Source organism: Thamnophis elegans, chromosome 3 (assembly GCF_009769535.1).
Source record: "Thamnophis elegans isolate rThaEle1 chromosome 3, rThaEle1.pri, whole genome shotgun sequence".
NCBI lineage: Eukaryota > Metazoa > Chordata > Lepidosauria > Squamata > Colubridae > Thamnophis > Thamnophis elegans.
The window spans coordinates 21,326,487-21,351,092 of NC_045543.1; the positions used below are offsets into that span (position 1 = coordinate 21,326,487).

General features: G+C 38.7%; 1 protein-coding gene across 2 annotated transcripts in view; it reads left to right on the top strand.

Moving 5' to 3' along the window:
• SLX4IP (SLX4 interacting protein) overlaps positions 1-24,606 on the top strand; it is an 89,058-nt gene that overhangs the window by 7,765 nt on the left and 56,687 nt on the right. For both annotated transcript variants that reach the window (XM_032214733.1, XM_032214734.1), the window contains exons 2-3: positions 456-548; positions 4,295-4,348. In XM_032214733.1, the coding sequence (XP_032070624.1) occupies positions 4,322-4,348 (27 nt within the window). In that variant the 5' untranslated portion in view covers positions 456-548; positions 4,295-4,321. The remainder of the gene's footprint in view (positions 1-455; positions 549-4,294; positions 4,349-24,606) is intronic.

The window sequence follows — 24,606 nt, forward strand, 5'->3', positions numbered from 1 at the left end:
TTCATTTCTTCTGGACCCCAAATGAGACCTATAAACTTTTGTAGAAAAGGAAGATGATGGGTTGCTGCATTTAGTATCCTCAGGAAAAGAAGGAAAAGCAGAGATCATCCTTCTGGTTTTAAGGATAGCAGGTAAAAGTCTATAAATTAGTGCTTTGTAATTGTTTTATATCCCATAAGATAGCCATTGTATGAATGTCAAGTCCTCAGGACCTTTTTGTGAGAGTTGTGGCTTAAAGTTGGAGGCCTCTGCAATGAGATTTTTGCTATAGCAAAAAGGAAAGCAATGTTGTATGATATTATGAAGTTTTGATTTAAGTAATTTTTCCACTTTCCTATGGCACAGTATTCTTGAATATTAGTTGACAAAAAACTCTCAAGGATTCATATCTTGATTTTCCACCTTGGCAATTAACAATCTTGTTCTATTTTTTAAAATATATTTTTATTTTACAGTTTTTCAAGAAGGAAACCAGTGACTTCTACCACATCATCTGGCTGCTGTTAGAATCTGAATTGAGAAGTCTCAAATCTTTGTTCTGCTGGCAGGTAAGAATTGAAGGGGGAAATTTTTAATTCTGCTACACAGACAAACAGCATACACGTTGGTAAATATGGTTGCACAGAAACTGCCAATAGGTTAAAGGGGGAAAGACACATACAAAACAAGACTTAGAATGAAGAAATAACTTTAAGAACCCATATAAGGTACAGACTTAAGTAAAAATTAATAAACATTATAAAACGTTGTGGTACAAAGGTGTAATAGGACGTAGGAATTCATTAAAGGTTACTGAATTCTTTGGTGTGCATTTCTAGTTCAAAGTGATACCTTCTGCTGACCAAAATTGAATAAATCAATTTTTGGGGGAAACTGATCCTGGCCTTTCCTTGGAGGAATCTGAACACACATTTTCATGCTACATAATGTTTTCATGTATACTGTGAATTTATAACCAGATTTGTGGTGCTTATCAACATACTTATTTAGTTCTTTGTAACATTTTAAACATGTTAATAAGAAAAGATTGAATGTTTGTTCTTGTTATAAATTGTTCTCCCTATGCCCTGGGATCTTTTGTCTTTGGTCAGAAAATTTATTTGGCATAGAAAATTATGACCTGGGTTCCATTACCATTGAAAATAACTCACAGCTTGAAGAATGTTCCCCAGAATTTGCTCTCCTACAAAATAAGAGGTGCATTGGAGAATAAGGTCTGCAATTTAGATAGCTTTAGCAATAAATGTTCTGTCTGAAAACACTGCAGGTATCCTTTGCTTTAAAATAGGTTCATGTTTTAAACTGTGACCACCCTGCCCTTCCTCCTCAGATCTTTGTATTAACTTAGTAATTACTTTATAGTCCTAGATTTAGATCTTGCTCCTAAATGCATATATGGAGTTGCTTCAAAATATATCAAGATCTGTGAACAATTCTACCGAAATCTTTTGTAAGACACTATGTATAAAGTTGTTCTTTCTATAGTCATTCCATTTCCGATTGTACCTTTCTATTGGTACAATAGAATTCTAATTCAAATATCTGTGTTAATATATACATAGGTGAAGAGTACGGTATTAGTTGAGGGGTCCTTGGTGCTCTCTTAGCTTGGTTGCTTAGTTTTCTTGCAGATGTTTCATTATTCAAACTAGATAACATCATCAATGCTAGCACTAGCGACTAGCACTGACAATGTTATCTAGTTTGGGTAATAAAATGTCTGCAAGAAAACAACCAAGCTCAGAGAGCACAAGGAGTTCCTCATTTCAACCCCGAGCTATAAATATTCTCCTTTGGGGAGTTAGTTTCTATATGGAAAGGGCCTTTTTTTACATCTAAATTCTATCTCAGTGGTTTGCTACTATTGAGTCCCCTTCTGACTTTCCTTTGCTCTTAATTCCAGAGCTTATTTCAATAAACTTTTATCATTTTCTGTTTGATTTTAAAGTATGAAAACATTTGTTTTTAATTATGCCAGTATTCACCGTTCGTCAGGCAGCTAAGTGTTGAATGCAAAAATAATTTTAAAATTTGACTTTATTTTTTCCCAGGAACTGTGGAATGTAGAAAGTATTTTGGTCTCTCTGATGAATGGCCTGTGTGTGCGTTTATATGTGTTTTCATTTTCCTCTTTTGGTCTTAAGCGTGATTCAGGGCAATGGGGACCTCCAAGGATTTTTAAAAAAAATTGTAATAAATGATATAGGATAGAGTATTTGAACCTGGGATTGATTTCTCTGCCAGTGGGAAGAAAGGCCTCACTCTAATATTAAGCATTAAGGTAAAGACTTTCTTGAGTTGAATTTGATTGCTGCTTACTGCCTTGATATGTGTAAATTCTGTGTAATTCTCATGGCAATAATATGGAGGAAGTGGCTATTGTGTTTTTTCTGAAAACCCCATCCCCAATATTTTGGTTTAGCCTGGGTAGGTGAGTTCAGTGAAGAGATGAAAATTGTAACAGGTTATGTGATGCTTATTTTGTGGGTATTCTGTTACTTGAAGAGAGTGTGACATTAGATGTACCAGCCATACCTGTAAACCCTACAAAAAGCACAACCAGAAATATTAGTTCTATCTTTATTATAAGGTTACATTATCATGTAGGGAAATCTGAAGATGTTTCTTCCCTTTTCTCTTTTTGCTCTCTCAAAAACATTTCCCAAACCCTCACTGCTTCTCTGGGTTGAGGCATATTTTGCATGCCAGTTGTTTAGTCTGCCACTCTCCCTCCTTTCTCCTAAGGCAGGGATCCCCAATCCGTGGATCAACACTGGTCCATGGCATGCCAGCAACTGATCCGCGCAAACAAGTGAAGTCCAATGTGCAGGATGCAAGTAGTATGCAAAACCACGCCTCCTCTACTCCGTGGAAAAACCTCTCTCCATGGAACCGGTCCCAAAAGGTTGGGGGTCACTGCCCTAAGGTCATTCCCACATGCCATTACAAGGCCTCACACTCATGTCCCCTGCTGGTCCCTCCTCTTTCCATTTAGAGGGAGGATCTAGAAATGTTTAAAGCATGATACTGTACTCATGAGGCAGAATTCTTACTCTGAATAAGAGAGCACCAAACAGAGATCTATGTCGGTCTGAAGCACCTTGCCTTTGTCCCCTCCTATAATTTGAGCTTCTCAGCTTCAACTTCCACTTGATTATCATATTATCAAACAGGTGGAACAGTAAATTTAAATCATAAATAATCTAATGAGTAAATTAATCCTGAAATTTTGTAAACTAACATTATTTACAACTAGCCAATAACCCAGCATTGCCCGGATATTTATTTATAGGGGTAAAATGTCTGGACCAAAAGTAATTTCTAATATTGGATTTTCCCCCTTACCAGAGGGAACCCCCTCATGGAATACTTTGAAGCCGTTACCATGGCAACTCCACTGCGCTGTACAGTAAAAGCCATTTTACAGAAGTACAGTAGAAGTCATTTTAAGGCACAAAAGGCTGTATCTCAACAGAAAACACACCCCGAAGGGGGTTAAGGGTGTCTTACCTCCACATTCTTTGTTTCCAGAGAGTAGTTCATCTTTATACCAAGTTTGGTTGGAATTACTTGAGGCATTCCAGAGTTATGCTGGAACACACACACACAACACAACACACACCTGCTTTTTATGTATAGAGATGTATAGACTTTTAAACAAGCTTTGATCAGAAATGTTCTTCAGTTATAGGTAGTATTTTTTCCTTTTTAATCCTTTCTTAATCAGAGCACTTTACATTTATGATGGTGAGGCAAGTTATGACAACTGTAGCATAAATAAATATGCATTCTCAGTAGAAAAAATATAGCTTCGACTTAAGATATATTTCTTATAGGAAGACTTAAGTAACACTTAGGTTTTCCATCTTTGGATGAAATTGCTATTGCTGACAGGTTTGGATATCAAAAGTGTCATAGTTGGGAAATACTACAGTAGTATTTCTCATTATCCTGTTAAGTAATTATGTGGCTGGGATTTTGACCATAAATGTGATCGTAGAAATTTGCTATTTTCCATACTCTATCCCAATAATTGCAGCAAGAAAAAAGAAAAAAAAAGAAAGGAATTGTATCTGCGGAAATAATTTAAAACTCCAAGCAATTTGGTTAAACATATTACATGTGTTCTGTGCCTAATTGTACTTTGTAGTAAGCTACAAAGTAAAAAGAAAAACCAAATTATATGCATTCATGAACACAACATTCTTTCAAGTTTGACATTATGGTATGTAGGCTTCAGAGTCTCTAATCATTACAGATTTCCTAATGTGATACCTCTTTTTTTATCTTACAGATTTAATCACCAATTAAAGAGACAACAATGACTTTGGACAAATTGGTTATCAAGGTAAGCTGATGATTGATGTAGGCAGAGAAAACCAATGTACAAATAACTCCAGTTGGATTTTATGGGAGCAAATCTTGTTGCATTGTTTGTTTGTTACACTGAAATGCACTGCTAAATGATTCTAGTATATTTCCCTTTGGTGTTAGGCTAGCATAACAAATGATAGTGTATATTCAGCCCACTAATTATGTGACAATCTAAAGATAGAGCATATATAAATTCAGGGAGCAATGAATGGTAGAAGAGGAGAAATTATCTCAACTGATTCTCAATTTTCAGTGAATAAGAATCTTATTTTTTATGTGACAGAACAAGTGGTAGAATCCTTGTGACCAAAATCCTGGTCCCAATTAACCCAAGGACTCCCTGTATTGGTTTAGAGATGTCCACAGACTATAGAACAGGGGTGTTAAACTGAATTTCATTGAGGGCCGCGTCAGGGTTGTGTTTGACCTTAGGGGGCGGAGTGGGCGTGGCTGCGGTAGGTGTTGCCAGCTCGACATCACTCGTGTTGGGGGTGCCTGTGATGGCCCGACCGGTCTGCCAGTGAAAACAATAGCAATAGCAATAGCAGTTAGACTTATATACCGCTTCATAGGGCTTTCAGCCCTCTCTAAGCGGTTTACAGAGTCAGCATATTGCCCCCAACAACAATCCGGGTCCTCATTTTACCCACCTCGGAAGGATGGAAGGCTGAGTCAACCCTGAGCCGGTGAGATTTGAACAGCCGAACTGCAGAACTGCAGTCAGCTGAAGTAGCCTGCAGTGCTGCATTTAACCACTGCACCACCTCGGTTGGTGAGCTCCATTTTTGGCTGTAATGGCTTCCTGCAACCCTCTGCCAGCAAAAACGGAGGTCGGGAGGGCTCCGTTTTTGTGGGCAGAGGGTTGCAGGAGGCCATCACAGCCGAAAACAGAGCCCACCGGCCCATTTTTGCTGGCAGAGGCACTGCAGGCCAGTCCTTTACTGTTTCCAGGGTGGACCTGCGAGCCAGATCTAAGCACCCCATGAGCTGGTTCTGGCTCCTGGGCCTTCAGATTGACACTCCTGCTATAGAGGTTTTGTCAGAGCGATAAAAGCATATTGTCACATCATAATACAAGCTCCACCATTCACTTAAGTTTGTGCAACATTATGACACCTGTACAAAAGAGTGACTTTTAAAATTTGACACCCCTCCCCTGCTCTGCCTGCAGAGGCTCATGAGATGAACATGTCTTTCTACATGTGAACAGCATCTTTGCTTGCAGCCGAATGTTTTGCAAAAATATCCCCTGAAAAGATAGCCATTAAGTTTAGCTATTTGAATAAAGTCTCTGTTCTCCTTGTGCAGTTTTCCCATGTCAGCTGTGTAAATCTTTCAGAGAACACTTGATTTCTATTGTCTTGGGAGTAATTGCACAATGGGTGGTCAATTTGTATTACTTTACTAAAGGCTGTATGCAATCCTTCATGTCTCCTTTTGCAGCTTGTAATGAGATAGCAGATACTTACGTTAACTCTTCTGTTAGCATCTCATAGTTAAATATTAAAGTTTATATTTATGCTGTTCAGACATACTCTAGCCCAGGGGTATCAAGCTCGATTTCGTTGAGGGCCGCATCAGGGTTGTGTTTGACCTCGGGGACAGGGTGGGTGTGGCCAGGGTGGGCATGGCCAACTTGCTGTCACTTGTGTCGGGGGTGCCTGTGGTGGCCCAAGAACTCTGCCAATGAAAATGGATTCCTGAGCCCTGTTTTAGGTCACGACAGCTTCCTGCAGCTGTCTGCCAATGAAAACAGCTCAAAACGGATCCTGGGAGGGCCACATGCGGCCTTCCCGAGCTGCGTTATCGCTGGCATAGGGAATGCGGGCCAGTCCTTTGCTGTTTCCAGGTTGGCCCCATGGGCCAGATCTCAGCACCCTGCGGGCAGGATTCAGCTCATGGGCCTTGAGTTTGACACTCCTGCTCTAGCCTGATCCTCGTAAGAAGCATGCTGGCGATCTTGAGTATTAATACTATCTACCGTTATATAATTTTACTAATTGTTAAGTAAATCAGTAGGAAAACTTGAGAGCATCCAGTTCCCATTATGTTAAGAAGGCAAATACTTTGGAGCATTCCTATGAGTATAGTACATTTCATTCCCTCCTTGTTGACTACAACTTACTATTTTCTTACAACTGGTATTGGCATTGTAAGGTTATTGTAATATTGAAATCTTGAACTTTGAACTTGCAAAGTGGTTTGTTTCAGAATACGTCTACTTTGTTTAGTGGAGTAGCTGTAGTTAGCAGCTTGAAGCATTTAATTTAAGTTTGCATTTAATGCAAATAAGCAGGTAGAACAACCCAACTGGCATTTTTATTTCCTCACTTGACTGTATTTAAAACTTCTCTAATGAAGTCATTACAGGTACTTCTAAAATATAGTTATGTTTATCACCAGAGTAAGATAATAAATGCTTGGCTGTGAGATTTTATTGCATGGATTTTTTTGATGTTAATCTAATTCCAGTTCCCAGACTTCTGAAGAGTCAGGTGGCTGAGGCAATTGCAAACTTTTGTTATCACTCAAAAGTCCCATCTCCTTGCGGCTTCACAGAGAGGCTATAGAAAGAAAAACAGAATGTTTCCAGCTTGATATACTTGGGTAGATATTGGTTCTAAATTGTTCAATTGTTGGAAATCCATCTCAATACTTCTTGCTAAAGAAAACTGTTGGAGTTTTTTTGGGGGGTGGGGGACTTGTTTGCTTTTGATTTGGTTTTAGGCAGCTTCCAAAGATTTTTCAAAATTTGATATGTACAGTATGTTTTTAAACTCTTAATACAAAATAAATCTACCTTATATGATGAGAGGAATGATGTAGGAAGAAATATTAGTCTGATGGAAACCTGATTTCGTTGGAGCCTTGTGGCTACCAATCGTTCTGTATTGAAAGTCCAGAAACTCTTATAGTTGTTGGTTAGCAAACTTGTGTAGACTTGTAGTTCAGTGTAGAAATGCAGATATTCATAGAATTAATATCCCAATTAGCACAATCTAACAGTGGTGATATTACCTAGTTGGGTGGTGAAATGTCTGCAAGAAAACAGCCACGCTCAGAGACTACCACATCTCAATTTATTTAGGCAGCATAGTGTAAGCAGAACAGTGGCTTCCTCAGACAGGTTTATTTAATAAGTCCTCAGTATGACTTCCACAAAATGAGATTTATTTTAAAATATTAAAATAAATGGCATAATTCCACCCACAGATTTTATTTTGAAGAGAATCATTGTTTCATCATTTGGTATCTCTTAACACTTCCATCCTTACTTACTAAATAATTACATGTATTGTTTATCCTTACTTATTTATTTATTTTACTTATTATTACGAATTCTTACTTATTATCCCTGTTTTATAGGGAGGGAGGAAGGAAGGGGATTTCCAACCCTCCCTTGCCAGCTTCCCACAAGCAAAATTAATGGGGAAGCCGGCAGGAACCTGGAAGTTGCTCCCACTCCCACTGATTTTATGGCCTCTAATGGTCATTCTGTTTCTCTGTTTAGTAGGGGAATATCTTTGAAATGATGACCCAGCGGACCATGGGTTACCTGCTATTGTGGTAAAAGTCTATGTATATTTATTTGAAAACAATTCTTTTCAATCAGAATGGAATTCATGCATGCAGTTTTTCTAGGATTCACTAGATTATAAAAAAACAGTTTTTCTTCTATTCTCCCATGGAGAAAAGTCAACATTGTCTAGATATGCATGGTTGTCACTGGCTGTTTTTACACTTTTATCCAATTTTGTGGTCTCACAAGAGCCATCAACAACACAGGTCAACACGCATAAGCACTCTTCTCCACTACTCCTCATATAGTATCTTACTCTCCATAATATTATCAATACATCTTATGAGTAATATCACAAATTGGACCCTGGACTTTTCACAAGTACCCTGCCACTCCCCCTCCTGAGGTTTGGAAACTGCTCTCCCACAGTGGTCTGGCTGTGATTCCAATTCCCTTTCTACCATTGAAGTCATGGTTGGTTGTTTCTTGATATTTCACATTCTAAACTTTTTATGGAGGATTTCTATTTTGAATACTGTTTTGAGTTGCCAAAACAGCTGAGAGAATATTGCATCAAACAGATTTTAAATGATAAATCCATGCTAGTTTCAATGATAATATGCTTGATTTCAAATTGAAATTCAGATTTTTTTTTTCTGTGCAAGTCATGGATTCTGCTTGGTAATATATTATCTAACATGTTTTCACTCAGAACTGTTTGGAAAGCTCTGGAAAATTCATTGGCTCATCTATTTACATCTCAGCGGTTTCAAATGTAATTTAGGAAGAGAAGAACACCTACCGTCTTAATAGCTTTGCTTCAGTAGAGCACATGTATCTTATTAGAAAAGTCCCAGAGGATTTCAGATCATTTTCCTGATGTTGTAATGCAATATTTTCTGTAGAGGGAGTAGTTGATCTACATTTGAGCTATAATCTCCAAACCTTGGGTTGAAAATTAATACTACATTCAACAAGAAAAGTTTTACTTTACTAAATTTTACTTTAGTCCCCCCCTCCCCCCGAAAGGCTAAATTCAATAATTTCATTGTGTCTTTGGATGAAATGGGATGCAAAGTGCAGGATGGTACAAAGTAGGTGATGTATAGCAATTAAGAGATAAACTTGAAGCAAGAAGATCCAATTTGCTAGTCTGCCTCAGCCACCTTAGATCATTCATTCTCTCTCCACTATACAGGGTGATTGAGGTGAAGAAAGTGAGGAGAAGTGAGCACCGTGTGTCTTGGCTTAAGCCCCTGAAATAAAATTGGGATCTAATAACTAAATACACCTTGTTCGGCTGAATAGGAGCAAACATGAATGAAAAAGGTAGTATAGCTCTATTAAATAAGTTCAAAGGTGAGGTTGGCATTACTAAAATGCTGTGAAGATAGATTAACATTGATCGGGAAGCCTTAGAAAAGTAATGCTCTATTCTAGAGAACATACATGTTAACATCTACTAACATTTTAAAAGATACCAGTGTTGGAATAATGTGGATTGAAGCTGCAACCTTGTATGTGCTTACTCTAGAATAAGCCTCTGGGACTTTGCATTCAGTGGGACATTCTTCTGGGTTCATTAGATTGGCCTGGAGCTCCCATAGCGAGATAGGGAATGTAAAATAAAATTTATAAATCTGGAATAACCCTGCCATTCACCCCCCCCCCCTTTGTTGGAAGATTTTTTTAATGTCAGGGGATCACTGAATTTAATTTAAAACCGCATAGATCTTTTATGATGACTTAGCCTAACCAGTAAAGGTAAAGGTTCCCCTCGCACATATGTGCTAGTCGTTCCTGACTCTAGGGGGCGGTGCTCATCTCTGTTTCAAAGCCAGAGAGCCAGCGCTGTCCGAAGACGTCTCCATGGTCATGAGCCCAGCATGACTAAATGCCGAAGGTGCATGGAACGCTGTTACCTTCCCACCAAAGGTGGTTCCTGTTTTTTCCACTTGCATTTTTACGTGCTTTTGAACTGCTAGGTTGCCAGAAGCTGGGACAAGTAACGGGAGCTCACTCCGTCATGTGGTGCTAGGGATTCGAATTGCCGACCTTTCTGATTTACAAGCTCAGCATCTTAGCCACTGAGCCACCACGTCCCTATAGCCTAACCAGTAAATAACCTTAAAGTTATGTGTGGGTCTTTGAAGTTCCTGAGTGAGGGTCTTTGGAGCCCCATGTTAGAAATCCTGTACAGTAGTTTTCCCTGCCTCCCTTCCTTTCAGTTTTTCATCTTTGTACTGTTGTCAGAAGAGGGTTGTGTAGGTTTCTCTGTGCTGCCCCCTTGAGGGAATGCTATTGGCACTCACTCTCCCTGCCCACTTCCACCCTATTAAACAGGCTCTTGCTTAACCCAAGAAGGCACTCTTGTGATCTCTGATGACAACGATAGCAGTAATTACAATCTGACATACTGTATGAAATGTTCTCCCACAAAAACAGGTTTTTGAGTTCTCTGCACTTCCTTAGGGCATTCTCTTGAAGGCTTTAATGTCAACTCCTAATAAAACTGGAATTATGTCCTCATTCCCTTACTTCCCCGTTCGTTCCCCTGAGAAATTGTTCCCTTGCCAGGTAGTGTGTTTTTTCTGTCTTTTCGATCCCTATCATTGAACTTGGCCACTGTTAAGCCAGGATGCACGCAACTGCAGAAGTGTTTGAGATTACAACTTGGCTCCTTTAAATACCCAACAAAGGGCATCCTTTGCCTGTCATCCTATTATATTTCCCTTCCTCCTTTCAAGTTTGATTGTAGTAATTTTTTTGTCATTTGTATTTTGATCATTTAGCTGCCAAAATCCACTTCTGTCTTTCTGGTTGGTAACTTGATCTGACATCTAACAAGTTTAAAACTCCATACAGTTAATGATTTTCTTAGGTTTATCTGATTTGAATTGGGCTTTCTGAAGTTTGAAGAAAATAGCTTTTTCTATCACATGTACATTAGTTTACAGGCGGTTGGGGGGGGGGTTCCAAAATTTTGAAAGACAAATTGTCTCTTTCATAACATGTCAGTGATAGCACCTATTTACCTGAAGGGAACTGATCAGGTTGCTCCAGGTTGTTCTTCTGCTCATTTTCCCCCCTCCTCTGTATTCTGGACAGATAAGCCCTCTTTAAAGCAAGTGAGTCACCTTTTAAGACATGGTGGTTATTACTTGACTTTGTAGCATGTTAGTATCTCTATCTCTTTATCTATCTCTATATTCCTCCATCAATCTTTCCATCTATCTATCTTTCTCCAACCTACCCAGTTATTCGTTTATTAAAATACAGTAGTCACCTGGGTAAATGAGACTGTTGGGCACCATTGAAATGTCTTTGGGACCTCTGCTGTCAACGGGATTGGGGTTACATACTGTATCTTGTTTTACTTTAGTTTTGTAACCCTTTAATCCTTGAGGTGGGATATTCCCTCAGTCAAAAGATTTAAAGTTGCTTATGAAAGTTGCTTTTCCCAGTTTTAGTTTGTAACTTCACGGGAGGCTGAACAAGACAGCTAAAGGGTCACTGCCATGGAGAAATAAGGTTGAGATTAAAAGAAGCCTTTCTGTAAATTGTCCAATATGCTGTATCTGGTTCACGGATACTAATCTAAAACCTTTGGGCCTTGATTGAATTATGCTGTTTGTAAGCCTGCTTTGAAAAACTTGATTCAAGGCCCCTCCAAGTGCCCATTTTTCTCTCAAGAAGAAGAAAAAGGGAATAACCCCCATGAAATCTCCCATCAGTGGCAGGAATTGAGTGCCTCTACATTAGATGTTGATTCCCTAGGGAAGAATAGCAGAGGACATGGACTCATCCTTTGTATGGTTGAGGAACATTTTAGATGTCATCTTGCTGTGTGAGAACTATATTTATGTAGATGGCTGAGGTAAATGTTTAAACAACTCTGACCATATGAATATAGACTAGTTGCTTTTGGCTTTTAAATCACGATTCCGTTAGGAAGTAAATGCATTGAGCGTGTATGTGTGTGAAAGACTGAATTTTGGGGGGAGCAGCCTTTAGTGAAGATGTTTCATCAAGGTTTTACAGTAATTAAGCCCTCAAAGTACTGATTTATACCTGTATTGAAACAGAAAGCTGGAAAAACAAAATATTGTGCCAAAAAGCAAATTTATTCTCTTTAAAAAGAATTGGGTTAATGTAATGGCATTGGAGTCGTTCAGCAGTCAGATGGTGCCTAAATCATCATCATTTTTCATGTTTGCTTTATGTAATAAAAGCTATATGAAAAAATTGTCATCTTTCAGTAAATGATATTTTAAAAATAGTTTGTTGTTAAAATAAAACTTGTATTAATATGAGAAGGAAGCCTCAGTCTCCCAGTGTTCATATGAATCTGAGGTATTTCATAATTTAGAGTCATAAGCACCAACCTTCCATTTCTACATGGTTGTGAGAAGCAAATCAGAAGATTTTTGCTTTCATTTTCACCAAACTATGGCTTGTCATTGTTTTTGAATTAAGCTCAACTCTGATTAATGTTGCCTATGTATTACTTTAAAGAGGCACAAAGAATAGGAAAGTATTAGAGTTAGAAAGCTTGCGTGACTTTCTGTTAATATTATTAAGATCATAAAACAACTTTTGCATGTTTGAGAACTTCATCTCTTTCATTTTTTTATTGTATAAAGATCTAAATGAACAAATAATCTTAGGTTATTTTGAAAACCCATACTTCCCCAAAGTTTGTCCCAGATTAAACATTTAGTTATCTGATAATGCAAGTGATTCATTTGTAACTGTTCTGGAAATGGAGAAAGGAGGGAGCTTCACAAGAGGCTGAGGCTCATGCACTAAAATCGAAGCATTATTAGAATCATTATACTGTGATGTTGTCTTAAATCATGGTTCAAAGACCATTTCTTAAAATCTGAGAGAGAGAAATAGGTGAAAAGCGGATTAGTGATGAAATAACATTTTTACAGTATTTAGTACCTTTATTTGCAATCATGCCTTTTAACAAAATTCATATAAAATTAAAACAGTTCATATCTTGAAAGTGATGAAAGAAATTGACACTAAGGGGGAAAATCATTACAGCCAGCTTGCATTTCCTTCATGTGGACTTCCTTTTTGTTTACTGTATTAACGTTTTCTCCTGACTGATTTCCTACTCACTTAAACTTAGCAACATTAATTTATTTGTGTGGAGAGGAAATGAGTTTAGTTTTACTTCTGTAACTATCATAATGTTCTTACACATCATTAATAAAATCATTCTTAAGCAAAACATGACTGTGTAAAAAGATTTTCAAGCTTCATTTCCACATCTGATGTTTTATTTAGCAAGCATTATGACTCATGATTTCTGGGGGAGCCTTTTTGTAATGCTGAGCAATGGCCAGCTGACTCTTAATAGACATAATTTAATTTTATATTTTACTTCATTATTATTAGTTTAACTAAATTTGTCATCCGTCAATGGCCTAATTCAGTCTTTCCCAACATGGGGACTTTGAGATGTATTGAAATACAACTTGCGGAATTCCATCTTCCGTAGGAATTCTGTGAATTGTGATCCTATACAGTTCAAAGGCCCTGGGTGGTGTAAGGAAAGCATTTTATGCAATAATTATTGTATAAGATACTTCACTGTGACAGATTACTCAACTATATTTGCCTGCTAAAAATAAATTATTGTAATGAACTGAAAATCTGTCTCAAAGGAAGGCGTAGCACATGTGTTCTGGAAGCATTTTTGGAGTTTCTTCAGTTCAGTGCTTCTGCTGCAAATGGTATACAGGTAGCCCTCGACTTATAACTATTGGTTCAGCCACTGTTCAAAATTATGGCGCTGAATGAAGAGACTAACCACCCCTGCCCAAAGTTAGAGCCGCTGGAATGCCCTCGTATTTGAGAACTTGTCAATCCACTCACGCTTATGACTGACTGCAAGGGGATTACCTCTAGCATGTTGTAACGCTCGGCCCGCAGCAGTTTTCGAAGGCTGGTATAAAAAAGTTCCATAGGAGAACTGAGACTGTTCCCCCTATGGACAAGGGGCCATTGAAACTACAACTCATCTCCTGTTATACTGCCTCTAAAAGGACCCATTGACTCATTTTATAACACCTCATCTGATTAAAGTACCGTGGGAATTCTGGTTTCTTTTGAATACAATTACTAATATTGGATCAGTATGACAAAGCTCTGAACATAGCTAAGTTTTGCTACTTTGTAAAATTAGGCAGACCTTGGTCACTCACTGATGATTTCACCATCAATTGTAATATGTTACTACACCCTGTTCCGTCCTGTTGAGTTCTGCTCAGTCTTGTTTTGTTTTAATGTTTAACTTTTGTGCTGCTCTGTGACTGTAATAAAAATTGATTAATTTGACAGACTGCAGGGATGCTGCAGCGCACACACCCCAGTCTATCTTCCCAACCCATTCTGCCCCACTGAGTGCCCGCAGACCTTAGACCTACCTCCCACACTCTCCTCCCCACTTCTTATCACGGCTCAGTCACTTATCGTTTCCTTGGAACTCCTTTGGGAAGCAACCGCTCCATTGTGGCTTTCCTACACAAAAAGCTGTGTGGTATAATCCCAGAAGTGGATGCCATTTTGGGAGCAGGTGCAATGAATTCCGGGATAATGGTACCCAGCCTCCATACAGTGTAGGGAGCGTGAGGGCAGACCGTCTGGCTCTCCTTCTCAAGCACTATCTCTGAGATCTTGTTATTGTTATATACACAAGAATGTGAAATTATAGCTGCCAGTTCTTTAGCTGTCGGCTTTCATAAGCATTGAGTTCTTCCAAAGAACCAGGTCATTATGTATTGGCATAAAATATGTGAAGATCCAAGTAGTAATGTGGCCTTTTGCAATTGACAGAAGAAAGTTTTGACAACGTACAGATTTAAGCGCGGCACAATGTTGTTGTTTTTTATGGCACCCAGTATACTGATATGACCAGTTTCTGCCATAATCTTTCAATTTTGATTTTTAAATCTTACTGCTGTGATCTTCTACAATTCTTTGTCTTCTATTCTACTATTCCTTGGTATTGCCATATCTGTTATCCACACTTTCTTCTTATTACTAGTACTATCATTGTATCTATGCCTAGAAATCTACTTTTTAGCCCACAGAAGAACTCTGTAAGAAGTATGGTGGGGAACTCTAGTTTCTATTGCTATAGTAACTAGACTTTTATGCTACTTAATTTGAATACAATGGGGCTGTATAGGCATATAGTGAGTATGGTATATAGAAATGTGCACACATACTTGAGAGAGGTTATTTTACAAGTTTTTCTACATAAGAGACTTGTTTCATCCTTTATTCTTTCCTGTATTGAATTATTTAACAATTAGCTATATCTTAGGAAATACTGTTTCATCCTGCATGAAACTTTTTAATATTCAAGGATTTTTAATAGGATTTTTTGTGACAAATGGCTTGCTAAGTGGAATAAAACAAATAATTTCTTTAAAAAAATTAATTTTCCTGTGAACAAGAATGGGTCTTAATCTTATATAAGGTAGAGACATTTTCAAAAGGAGATTTTGTATCAGATGGTGGCTTGTAGTTGTAGACAATCCTCTGAACAAAGTAGATATCCAAATTTCAAAGATCTTTGCCATCTTTTGCATTCTCCTCAGCATCACCTGTGCAGATCATGAATGCACTATCATACCATGTTTTCCCGAAAATACAACCTGTCCTGAAACTAAGGCCTTGCCACATTTTTCACGTGGGCAAAAATATAAGCGCCCCCTGGACAACCCCCCCATCCAGCCAGGCAGAGCACTGCTCACCGACCTAGCGGTATCCCAAAGGCACCAAGCTGCGGGAGCCGGGGGGAGAAAGGCACTCACGTGGCTTGCTGCCTTCGGGATACCGCTAGGTTGGGGAGTAGCATTCTGCCGTTCTTCCGATTCTTCCAGCAGCGGCCACTCTATGAGTGCGCTCTATGATTGTGGCCCCTATGGCAGCCGGCACACAACCATAGAGCGCACTCCTAGAGCGACTGTTGCTGGAAGAATTAGAAGCAGAGTTCCAGGGTTTGGAAGCCGGAGAAGAAGTTATGCTCGAAGCGCGGCGGTGAAAGTGGCGGCGGTGCCCTGGCCCTGCAGGGAGAGCTGTGCCAGGGCATGGTGAAGCTGGGGGGCGGAACAGGCGCTCACGCAACCACCCTCTCCAGCCGGGCAGAGCTCCATGCACTGACCTAGGGGGGTATCCCGAATGTGCCAAGCCGCAGGAACTGGGGAGCGGGCAGAGCACCACGTGGCTTGGCGCCTTAGGGATACCCTCTAGGTCAATGAATGGTGCTCTGCCCGGCTGGAGAGGGGGTTTGCTGGGCGGCTTCTCGTGAGCGTGGTCACCTCATGGTTGCTTTACCCTTGAGGCTGTGCCCGGCTTTTCGGGAGCCTGCTTGCAAGGGAGCAGCCACCTGGCAACCCCAAAACAATAAGCCCTCCCCTGATAATAAGGCCCAAGCCATATTTTGTGGGTCAAAAGAAAATAAGACCCTGTCTTATTTTGGGGAAAACATGGTAGATGTATCGTGTAGACTTATGAGTAGACCAGAGTATCACATGGAATAGTATGGATAAATAACTAAAGGAGTAGGAAAGAATAAGAAATTGTATCTAGGTTAATGATCAAACTTTGCTGTTGTAGCAGCTATTTGAAAAGGCCAGATGGTCACAGTTTCAAGGGGTCTTCCTTTTAATTGAGTGTGTTTAGGTCTGCATTTATAAATAGATGTTTAGCACAATTAGATACTTAATAAACACATTCCTTTCAACTCATAAAGCCTTTGGTCACTACAGGGACAGTTAATAATTTCTATGAACTGGATATTTTTAAAAAATCATTGTGGTTTTCAAGGTGACAATAGAATCTTGCACTTTTGGTTCTCCACAGGATACAGTGAAATAGATTTCGGGATGATCTATGATGCCCTGTTTTTACTCAATGTAAAATGTATGCAGGATCTCTTCCAAAGTCATCTTATGCTAACTGGTTTGATTTGTAGCAATGAAGTGTACCAGAAACCTTACATTTTGCAACATGCCCATGCTAGGTTTACGTCTCGAATACACGTTTGTGTATTTACTGAAGTATATATAGTTAAAATGAATATATATATTGCTGTTTGTTCTTGCTCCAACTTGCTAGGTGGCAAAAAGTCTGGAAAATTGAATGGGAGGACAGCCCAAAATGAGAGAGCAAAGAGACTGGAGACCCCCTTTTTAGAGAGGGAGGGAATGACTATAGTGCACAGAATGAAGTAGGATGGAAAAAGTTTGTGGGTGGGAGGGTAGCATTGTTCTCCATATCACAATTTGAGAACATAACCAAATCTTCCAACAATTTTCTAGTGTGTATAGTATTTGACCTTAATATATATAAACAACGTGATATGTTTGCTTGGCTGTTGGACATTCTTGTCCTTTGAAAATCAGATAAGAGTTAACCCCAGAATTTTGGTTATTTTTCCATTCTGGCAGACTGAATCAGCTTCTCCTAAAGGAACAAAGAAAAGAAGAAAAAGGCATAATGCCAGTGGGATTTAATTCTAGGGTAATTTAGCATGCTTTCCTGAGTCAACTATTGTTAACAATCTATATCATGGCGATTTTCTTAGATGTCAATCTTACATATAAATGATATACTTGTTTGATACCCACATTTTTTTTACAGAAATCTGCTCTTAAGCCAGGGGACAGATTCAAAATCTTCCAATAATATATATTTATTCAGCAGTATCTTAGTATAAATGCAGATGCTTGTTTTCATAAATATCTCAAATAAATATTTAGTCTTTGGGATGCATTGAGGTTATGGGAAATGTTTGAACCAGAAGGGCTGCGGAAAGCTTCACTGGTATTACATGGGGATCTTTGGGAATGTATTTCTCATACCTGCTGTTTCCAAGGCTTATTCAAAATGATATTTTCTTTGGAAAACAGACTGAAAGGGGGCAGATTTTATTAATGAATTACTACAGATTTTATTAATAAATTACTACAGATTTTATTAATAAATTAATGAATTATTACTATATTACTATATTCCATAAGAAGAGAGTATTTGTAGTTCAATTGAACCATGCAATCCTTGGTGCACTCTGAGCTTGGTTGGTTTGGTTGCAGGTATTTCATTATCCAACTAGGTAACATCATCAGTGCTAGAGAATGTGAGGTTTGTTCCCTGTTTACATACAGTAGTTTTTCTTGCCAGTGTCGATGTGGCTGTGATTTTCTTTTTGGTAGTTCTTGATTAGGATATTGTTTTCTGCTTGATTGTTTGCGTGTGTCAATCACTGTTTATCTGGGCATTAGCTGCTAATCTTTTTCTTTCCGTCTTAGCGTTTTTATTGTCTCCTCTGAGGTCTGTAGATGTTATTTATTTCTGTGTCAATTGAGGACTGATTCCCTAACATTTTTGGATTTAACTTGGACTAGGATGTTCACAATTTATCTGTGGAAATTATAGTTAAATCTGACCATGTCTTCTGAGATTAAAGGGTTTTCATCATGCCTTGTGACTGCTAGTTGATGTTCATGGATGTCCTCTGCTAGTTTTCTACTTTCCTGTCCTACATAATGGCTGTTATAATCATAACACAATATGTTTTAGGTGAATCCTGTTGTCATTTTTTTCTTTTCTATTTATTGAGTTGTTAGGTTTGCTTAAGATGTTTTGGGGTTTTTCGTTGAGGTGTGTGCTATGGTGATGCCTGTGATTGTAATTGTTTGTTGGTTATTTCTGAGATGATTTTAGTGTATAACAGTGCTATCCATTTAATTGGAAGCTGCTGTACTGTATGGGAAACAGACCACCTACACAGCATCTTCCAATAAAACATAACTTTATCAAAAAGTCCCTGGCAACTCAACCCCTTATAGCACAGCCAATACAAGCTATGAAAAGGATAACATGTGTAAGCAAATAACCAACTCAGAGAGCACCACTGCAAAATGACTGGCAAAAAAAAAAGGGTGTATCATATGCACATGATGCTTAATTTGCAGATTTGAGGAATCGTGACTATAACAGCTTGCCGGTGAATAGGACTTTTATTTCATTGAGCATTTAAAAACCCATTTCTACTGAAAGCAAGCCAACATTCAAAGCTGGGGGTAAATTGGAAAAGTAGGTCATATTTCTGTTTTGCTCAATGATTGCAAAAAGGAGTTTCAGTTTCTTTTTTCAACTTACTGGCCCATTTTACTATTTTTGGAGGGTGATGTAATTGCCTTGTTCCAGAAACACATTTCACCTCAGCCAATTTTTCCCTTGAAAGTAGCTGCCATTATCCACTTGATAAGTGTCTCCATCCCACTTAAAAATCTCAACAATTTGTTTGGTCTCCCACAATTTAGCTGGAATTTGAAGATCCTCAGAGGAAGTTATTTTCTAGCATGTTTACCTTAGTGATTGGTTCTGTAACGGGGATAACTATTTCATGTAGCATAAGTCTGTTTCTTATTTGGACAACAGGAGAGCATCTTTGCTTGACTTCTGTCATCATTAAATCATCTAACTGCTTGTTAAATTTCCTGTCTGTCCTACTCTTTGATTATTTTCAATTGAATCATTTTTATTCACTAACTTTCTGCATGTATGTTTAGAACATGCATTAAATTGTATCTCGAGAATTTTTGTAATCAAATGGTGGCCTCCCTTGTAAGTAAAATGATTTCTGTGCTGCTTCTCTTATTCTTTAGGTTATGCTGCAAAATAGACCACACGCCAATAGCCAAGTCTCTAGCCACTTAAACATGTAAACAGTCTGGCTTCTTACGAAGTGGAAAAAATTCTTGTGCAGTGTTTTTAATACGATCAGCATGTTAAAAGTTCTGTGTGCGGCTATGTCAGTTTTGTTTGGCGTAATCTTCTCTTTTGTAACCTCCCCATAATGTGGAACCAAATTGTTTACTTGTGTAGTTTTTATGTAGCAATTAGTTTCTGGGGTGGCTTAAGTGTACTCATATTTTTCCATCAACTGAGTTTTAAGCAAAGGAAGCTGCACACTTTGGGAACTGATGTTACCAGGGCCATATATTGCAAGAGTCATTTTCTAAGCAGTTGTAAAACTCTTTCTTGGTCATCATAGAACAATTGGCAAGTTTGGATTGAATTTTGACTTTGTTTTGGTTTTGTCTGTTTCTGGTTATCTTATCCTCTTTATGTTGGGAATGCCTACTCAGAATGCTACTTTCTATTGTAGATATGCACCGCCACATTTTCATTTGGTCAGAAGAGATAAAGTTCAGTATAAGTTTTCTGGGGTCTTATTGCTACCAGTTTGTAATACATTCATTCTTTTGGTTTTCTCTTTTTGAGCCAAAATGACATTTCATACCATGCTGTAAGTATTTGAAAACATCTAGCTGTCCACTCTTGGATATTGATTGCCTTGACAATGTGGATCCTATTTCTGATCCTGGAAGATCTCTTCTTATGTCCATAATTGCACATCAGGGTGAAAAGTACTAGGGTTTTGTATTTATTCTCCCAATGTTTTGGTCTCTTCTAATGGTTTTCTTATAGCTTCTGCCAGATAGAACTTGAATGGTCAGTGGCCAAAGATGATGGAGTTGTAGGTGAAAACTTTAGAAAGGAATCCTATTGGAGAAATAATCTCATTTAGGATAGGCAGTTTTTCAATACTTGAGGGACTGTCACAGAGAAAGGGGGGAAATCAGCCTATTTTCCAAAGCACCATAAGACAAGAAACAATGGATGGAAACTAATCAAGGAGAGAAGCAACCAAGAATTAAGGAAAATTTCATGACAGTGAAAATGATTAATCAGTAAAATGACTTATCTCCAGAAATTGTGTATGCTCCATCACTGGAAGTTTTCAAGAAGAGCTTGGATGGCCATTTCTCTAGAATGGTATAGTGTCCTGCTCGTACAGTGGGTTAGACTAGAAGACCTCAAAGGTTCCTTCCAACTCTGTTATTCTGTGATTCCAAGATGATTTCCTGCATCTTACAACCTGGGAAAGAGATGGGCTTTATTTTCAGTAAAACTTTTAAGTGTGCAGCTAGTGGCAGCCGTAATCCCTAGCTGGTTTCAGAAAGCTGAGCAGAGTGAGCCACAGTAGTTATAGGAGTATGCAATGTTCCAGATTCAGTTTGGAAGAAGGGTTTCAAAGTGCATCAGAGTATGAACACAGCAATTGCCAAAACAGCTTTGTCTCTTTCCAGCAATGTGTGACTGCAGTGGAAGAATCCTGCAGCAACAGCTGTACAATCTGGAAAAAGAAGCTCTTTTAATGAATTACAGGAGTGTTGCATTCATATTCCCCTGGGTTCCAAGCCATCTCTTCTGATTCAAATATTAACCATTAAGGTTAGTACTGGATGGGAGAGAGACCATTTAAAAAAATCCAATTATTATTTATTTCTATTTTGATTTTTTTTTTTAAAAATCAGCTTTCTGTTTTGAATTTTGAAAAGATAATCTGCTGTGGTTTATTTTTTTGCATCAGGCAGACATTTTTAGGAAAACTAATAATGAGTTTTGAAAAAGAAGCAAGATTAGATTATTAACTTGATCAATTTATTTCAGCAGTCAGGGCAGCATACAGATAAATAGATAGCTTTTATTTCTGGACAAGACTATTTGGAAAAGCAGTGTGGTCTTCTTTCGCTATGCTTTAGAACAGAGATGTCAAACTCACATCGTCACAGCGGCATCATGTGTCGTATTGGAACATTTTTTGTCCTTCGCTAAACTGGGCGTGGGTGTAACCAGCGTGTGATGCATCCGGCCCATGGGCCGGGAGTTTGACAGCCCTGCTTTAGAACATGTTCTGCTGACATAATAATATAAATTCAATCTTAGAAAACAATAATGAAATACATTGTGCAAAGAGGTTCAAGGCAGTTGTCAGGCCTGCAGCCATGTTCCTTTTGAATCTTTGGCCTGCCACACTTTCTATTATTCTACTATGCTGTTTCTATGGTGGGGAATTGGGAGGGGGAATAGTACGGAATAAAATGCTATGTAGCCAAAATAGAATTCCTTTCTAGAATGCCAAGGTCATCCTTTGTCTTGGCACTTCTGCACCTGACCGGAACTGGATGGGTGGAACAGCCAGCATGGCAGTGGAAGATTGAACCATGGGATGGACTTGTGGGTGTGTGGGCAAGATCATGAACTTTAACCTGGATGGGAAAAACCAAGAAGCTTCAGGTTCTGGTTTTCCCAGATGTGCCAACATGGCTCTCTTAATAAATTGGAACTTTGAGCAATACTTTGCCTTGGTCTCTGATTTAATTTTAGATGCTATTTGGAACGCTGACATTAACCCAAATCTCCCTTAAAATACTTTACCAGCTACTTCATAAATTGGGGCGCTGTTCGGGGTTCTGAGTCCCAGCATTGACCCGAGCTTGGGCAGTGAAAAATCTCAGTGAAGATGGAGGAGGAGAAGAAACCCACGGGGAAGTCAGCAGATGACGGATCGCCTATCTATGTCGAGACCATCTACGTGGTAGAGGCTGCAGAGAGGGAACGCCAGCTGACCCCTAGGCCTCCCTCGCAAATGGAATTAGCTCTGCAAGTACTAGATATGAGTACAAAAAGATACAGGGCTATATTAAACAGAAAATTAAAAGTTCAGTAAAATGTCGGATCCCTAGAGGACAGCACTATATGCAAAGAGAGAAGAATATGAAATGGGAGAAGAATTTTCTCCTAGGTTTGCAGGATTTCCCCTTTAGAATCCAAATAGCTGATTGTGTTGTTAAAACACAATTAAGTGCTGAACAATAATTCTGGGGTTTATTTATTTTTTACTTGCTTTCTATTTTCTAAGAAATGGCTTCTGACAGTGTGAATATTGGAAGAAATTAATCAAAGCTGAAGGACACTTGGGACTAAAAGCTTGACGTAGACCAGAGTTGGATTTCAGCAAGTAGGAGTAGGAAAAGTAATGTCTAAAAATTAATGGCCCAGCAATTATTCACTGATTGTATTAACCTGCATTTCTATATTTTCCTAACAAGTTCTAGGTTTGCTGTGAGAGATTTTTTTTAATAGAAAAAAGAATATACAACGATATCATTGCTTTTGTTGGCATTTTAAAACTCAGAGAAGAGTGTTCTTTAGTGAAAGACCATGTTCTCTACACAAAACACACAAACTCTATAGAAAATCAGGAAGAAGGATTCCTGTTATTGGGAAGGCTCATTGATCCAGCCAAAGTTTCTTCACTTGTTTATTTGCTAGGTTTATAATCCACCTTTTGTAGAGGAGCTCAAAATGCCATCCAAACTGCTCCATCCTCCAAATATTCTACATAGCATTCTTGGAAAGGAAGGTAGATTAGAACCTGGTGGGTTTCTCCAATCTTAGCCAAGACCTTCTTTACCACTACACTACTCTGTCACTCGCTCTTCCCTGATTATCAAAGAGCAAGAGGTGATTTTTGACAATGTCCTTTCCCTTCAGCCCTATCTTTCATATTTTTCTGAATTGTGACTCTACACTGTGAAACTGTTTTGGGAAGAACGGTATTGGGGTATGTGAGAGAAAGCTTAAAAGTATCACTCCCCTCTTGTTTTGTTCATGGGTTGGTCTCTGTTAGAGCAAGGAGTATTTTATCAGCTGAGGATACACCAGTTGGATGCCACCCAACACCTGAAGTATTTAGGATTCCGCTTATTTCTTTTATGCTCTTGATATTTACTAAAAGCATGGGCTTCCAGATGGAAAGATGGCAGACCAGCATGATTCTGAAATAGTGGCCGTGTAGTGCAGAAGCAAAAGCTGGCGATTGGGCAATATGCCTGAGCTAATGGAGCTTCTCTAGGTAAGGAGATGCCATGGCATCATCCACATGAACTCCAGGAGGCAACTCCTTGCAAGCAAGCCCATAAGGCCTGGAGATACCCCATGAGTGATCTGTGAGTAGAGTATTGGAAGCCACGGGAGAAGATACTGTTCACAGCTTCATGCGTGGCTGTTTAAAGGACACTGGGGCTGCCCAATCTAATTTCTGTAGCATATTTAAATGGAGTAAATTTTAAGTTTAAAGAGACCTTCAGAACAGCAGAGCACCTAATGCCATCTGGGTAAGTATACCTTTAATCTGGGAAATATTAAAGTGAGGAACCAGTTACAAAAATTTAAAAAGAATTAAATACAAAAAAGGTTACCAGGATTTTGGAGTGAGAAGTTAAAAAATGGAGAAAAAAAGACAGTTAAATTTGGAATATTGCATTATTTAAAAGGTTCTTTTGTAATAAACATATTTCTCTGTGAGAAAGAAGAGTGCTTAAATTTCTTAAGGAAACTGGTTGCGTTAAAAAAGAGATACATAGAAAAAGAAGAGCTGAAGAAGCTTCCTGGATGAGAAGTGAAACGTCTTCAAAGAAAAACCAGAAAGTCCAGTTGCCTCTTGAAAAAGCACCTTTGGGACTTCTCTAATTGTTTCCTTACCTTTCCTAGACTGGGAGACTTCCAGATGTTTGGACTTCAGTTCTCAGAATTTTCCAACTGATGTGGCAGCTCCTAGAAATCCTGAATTTAAATCAACTCCCTAGATCAGGGGTGTCAAACTCACGTTATCATGGTGGCGTCACATGATGTATCCCCTTCACTAAACTGGGCGTGAGCGTGGCCAGCGCGTGACACATCTAGCCCGCAGGCCAGGAGTTTGACAGGCCTGCCCTAGATTGTGAAAGGGTTGGAGAAAATTGCTTTACAACATGCAAAGCTTCTCAGCT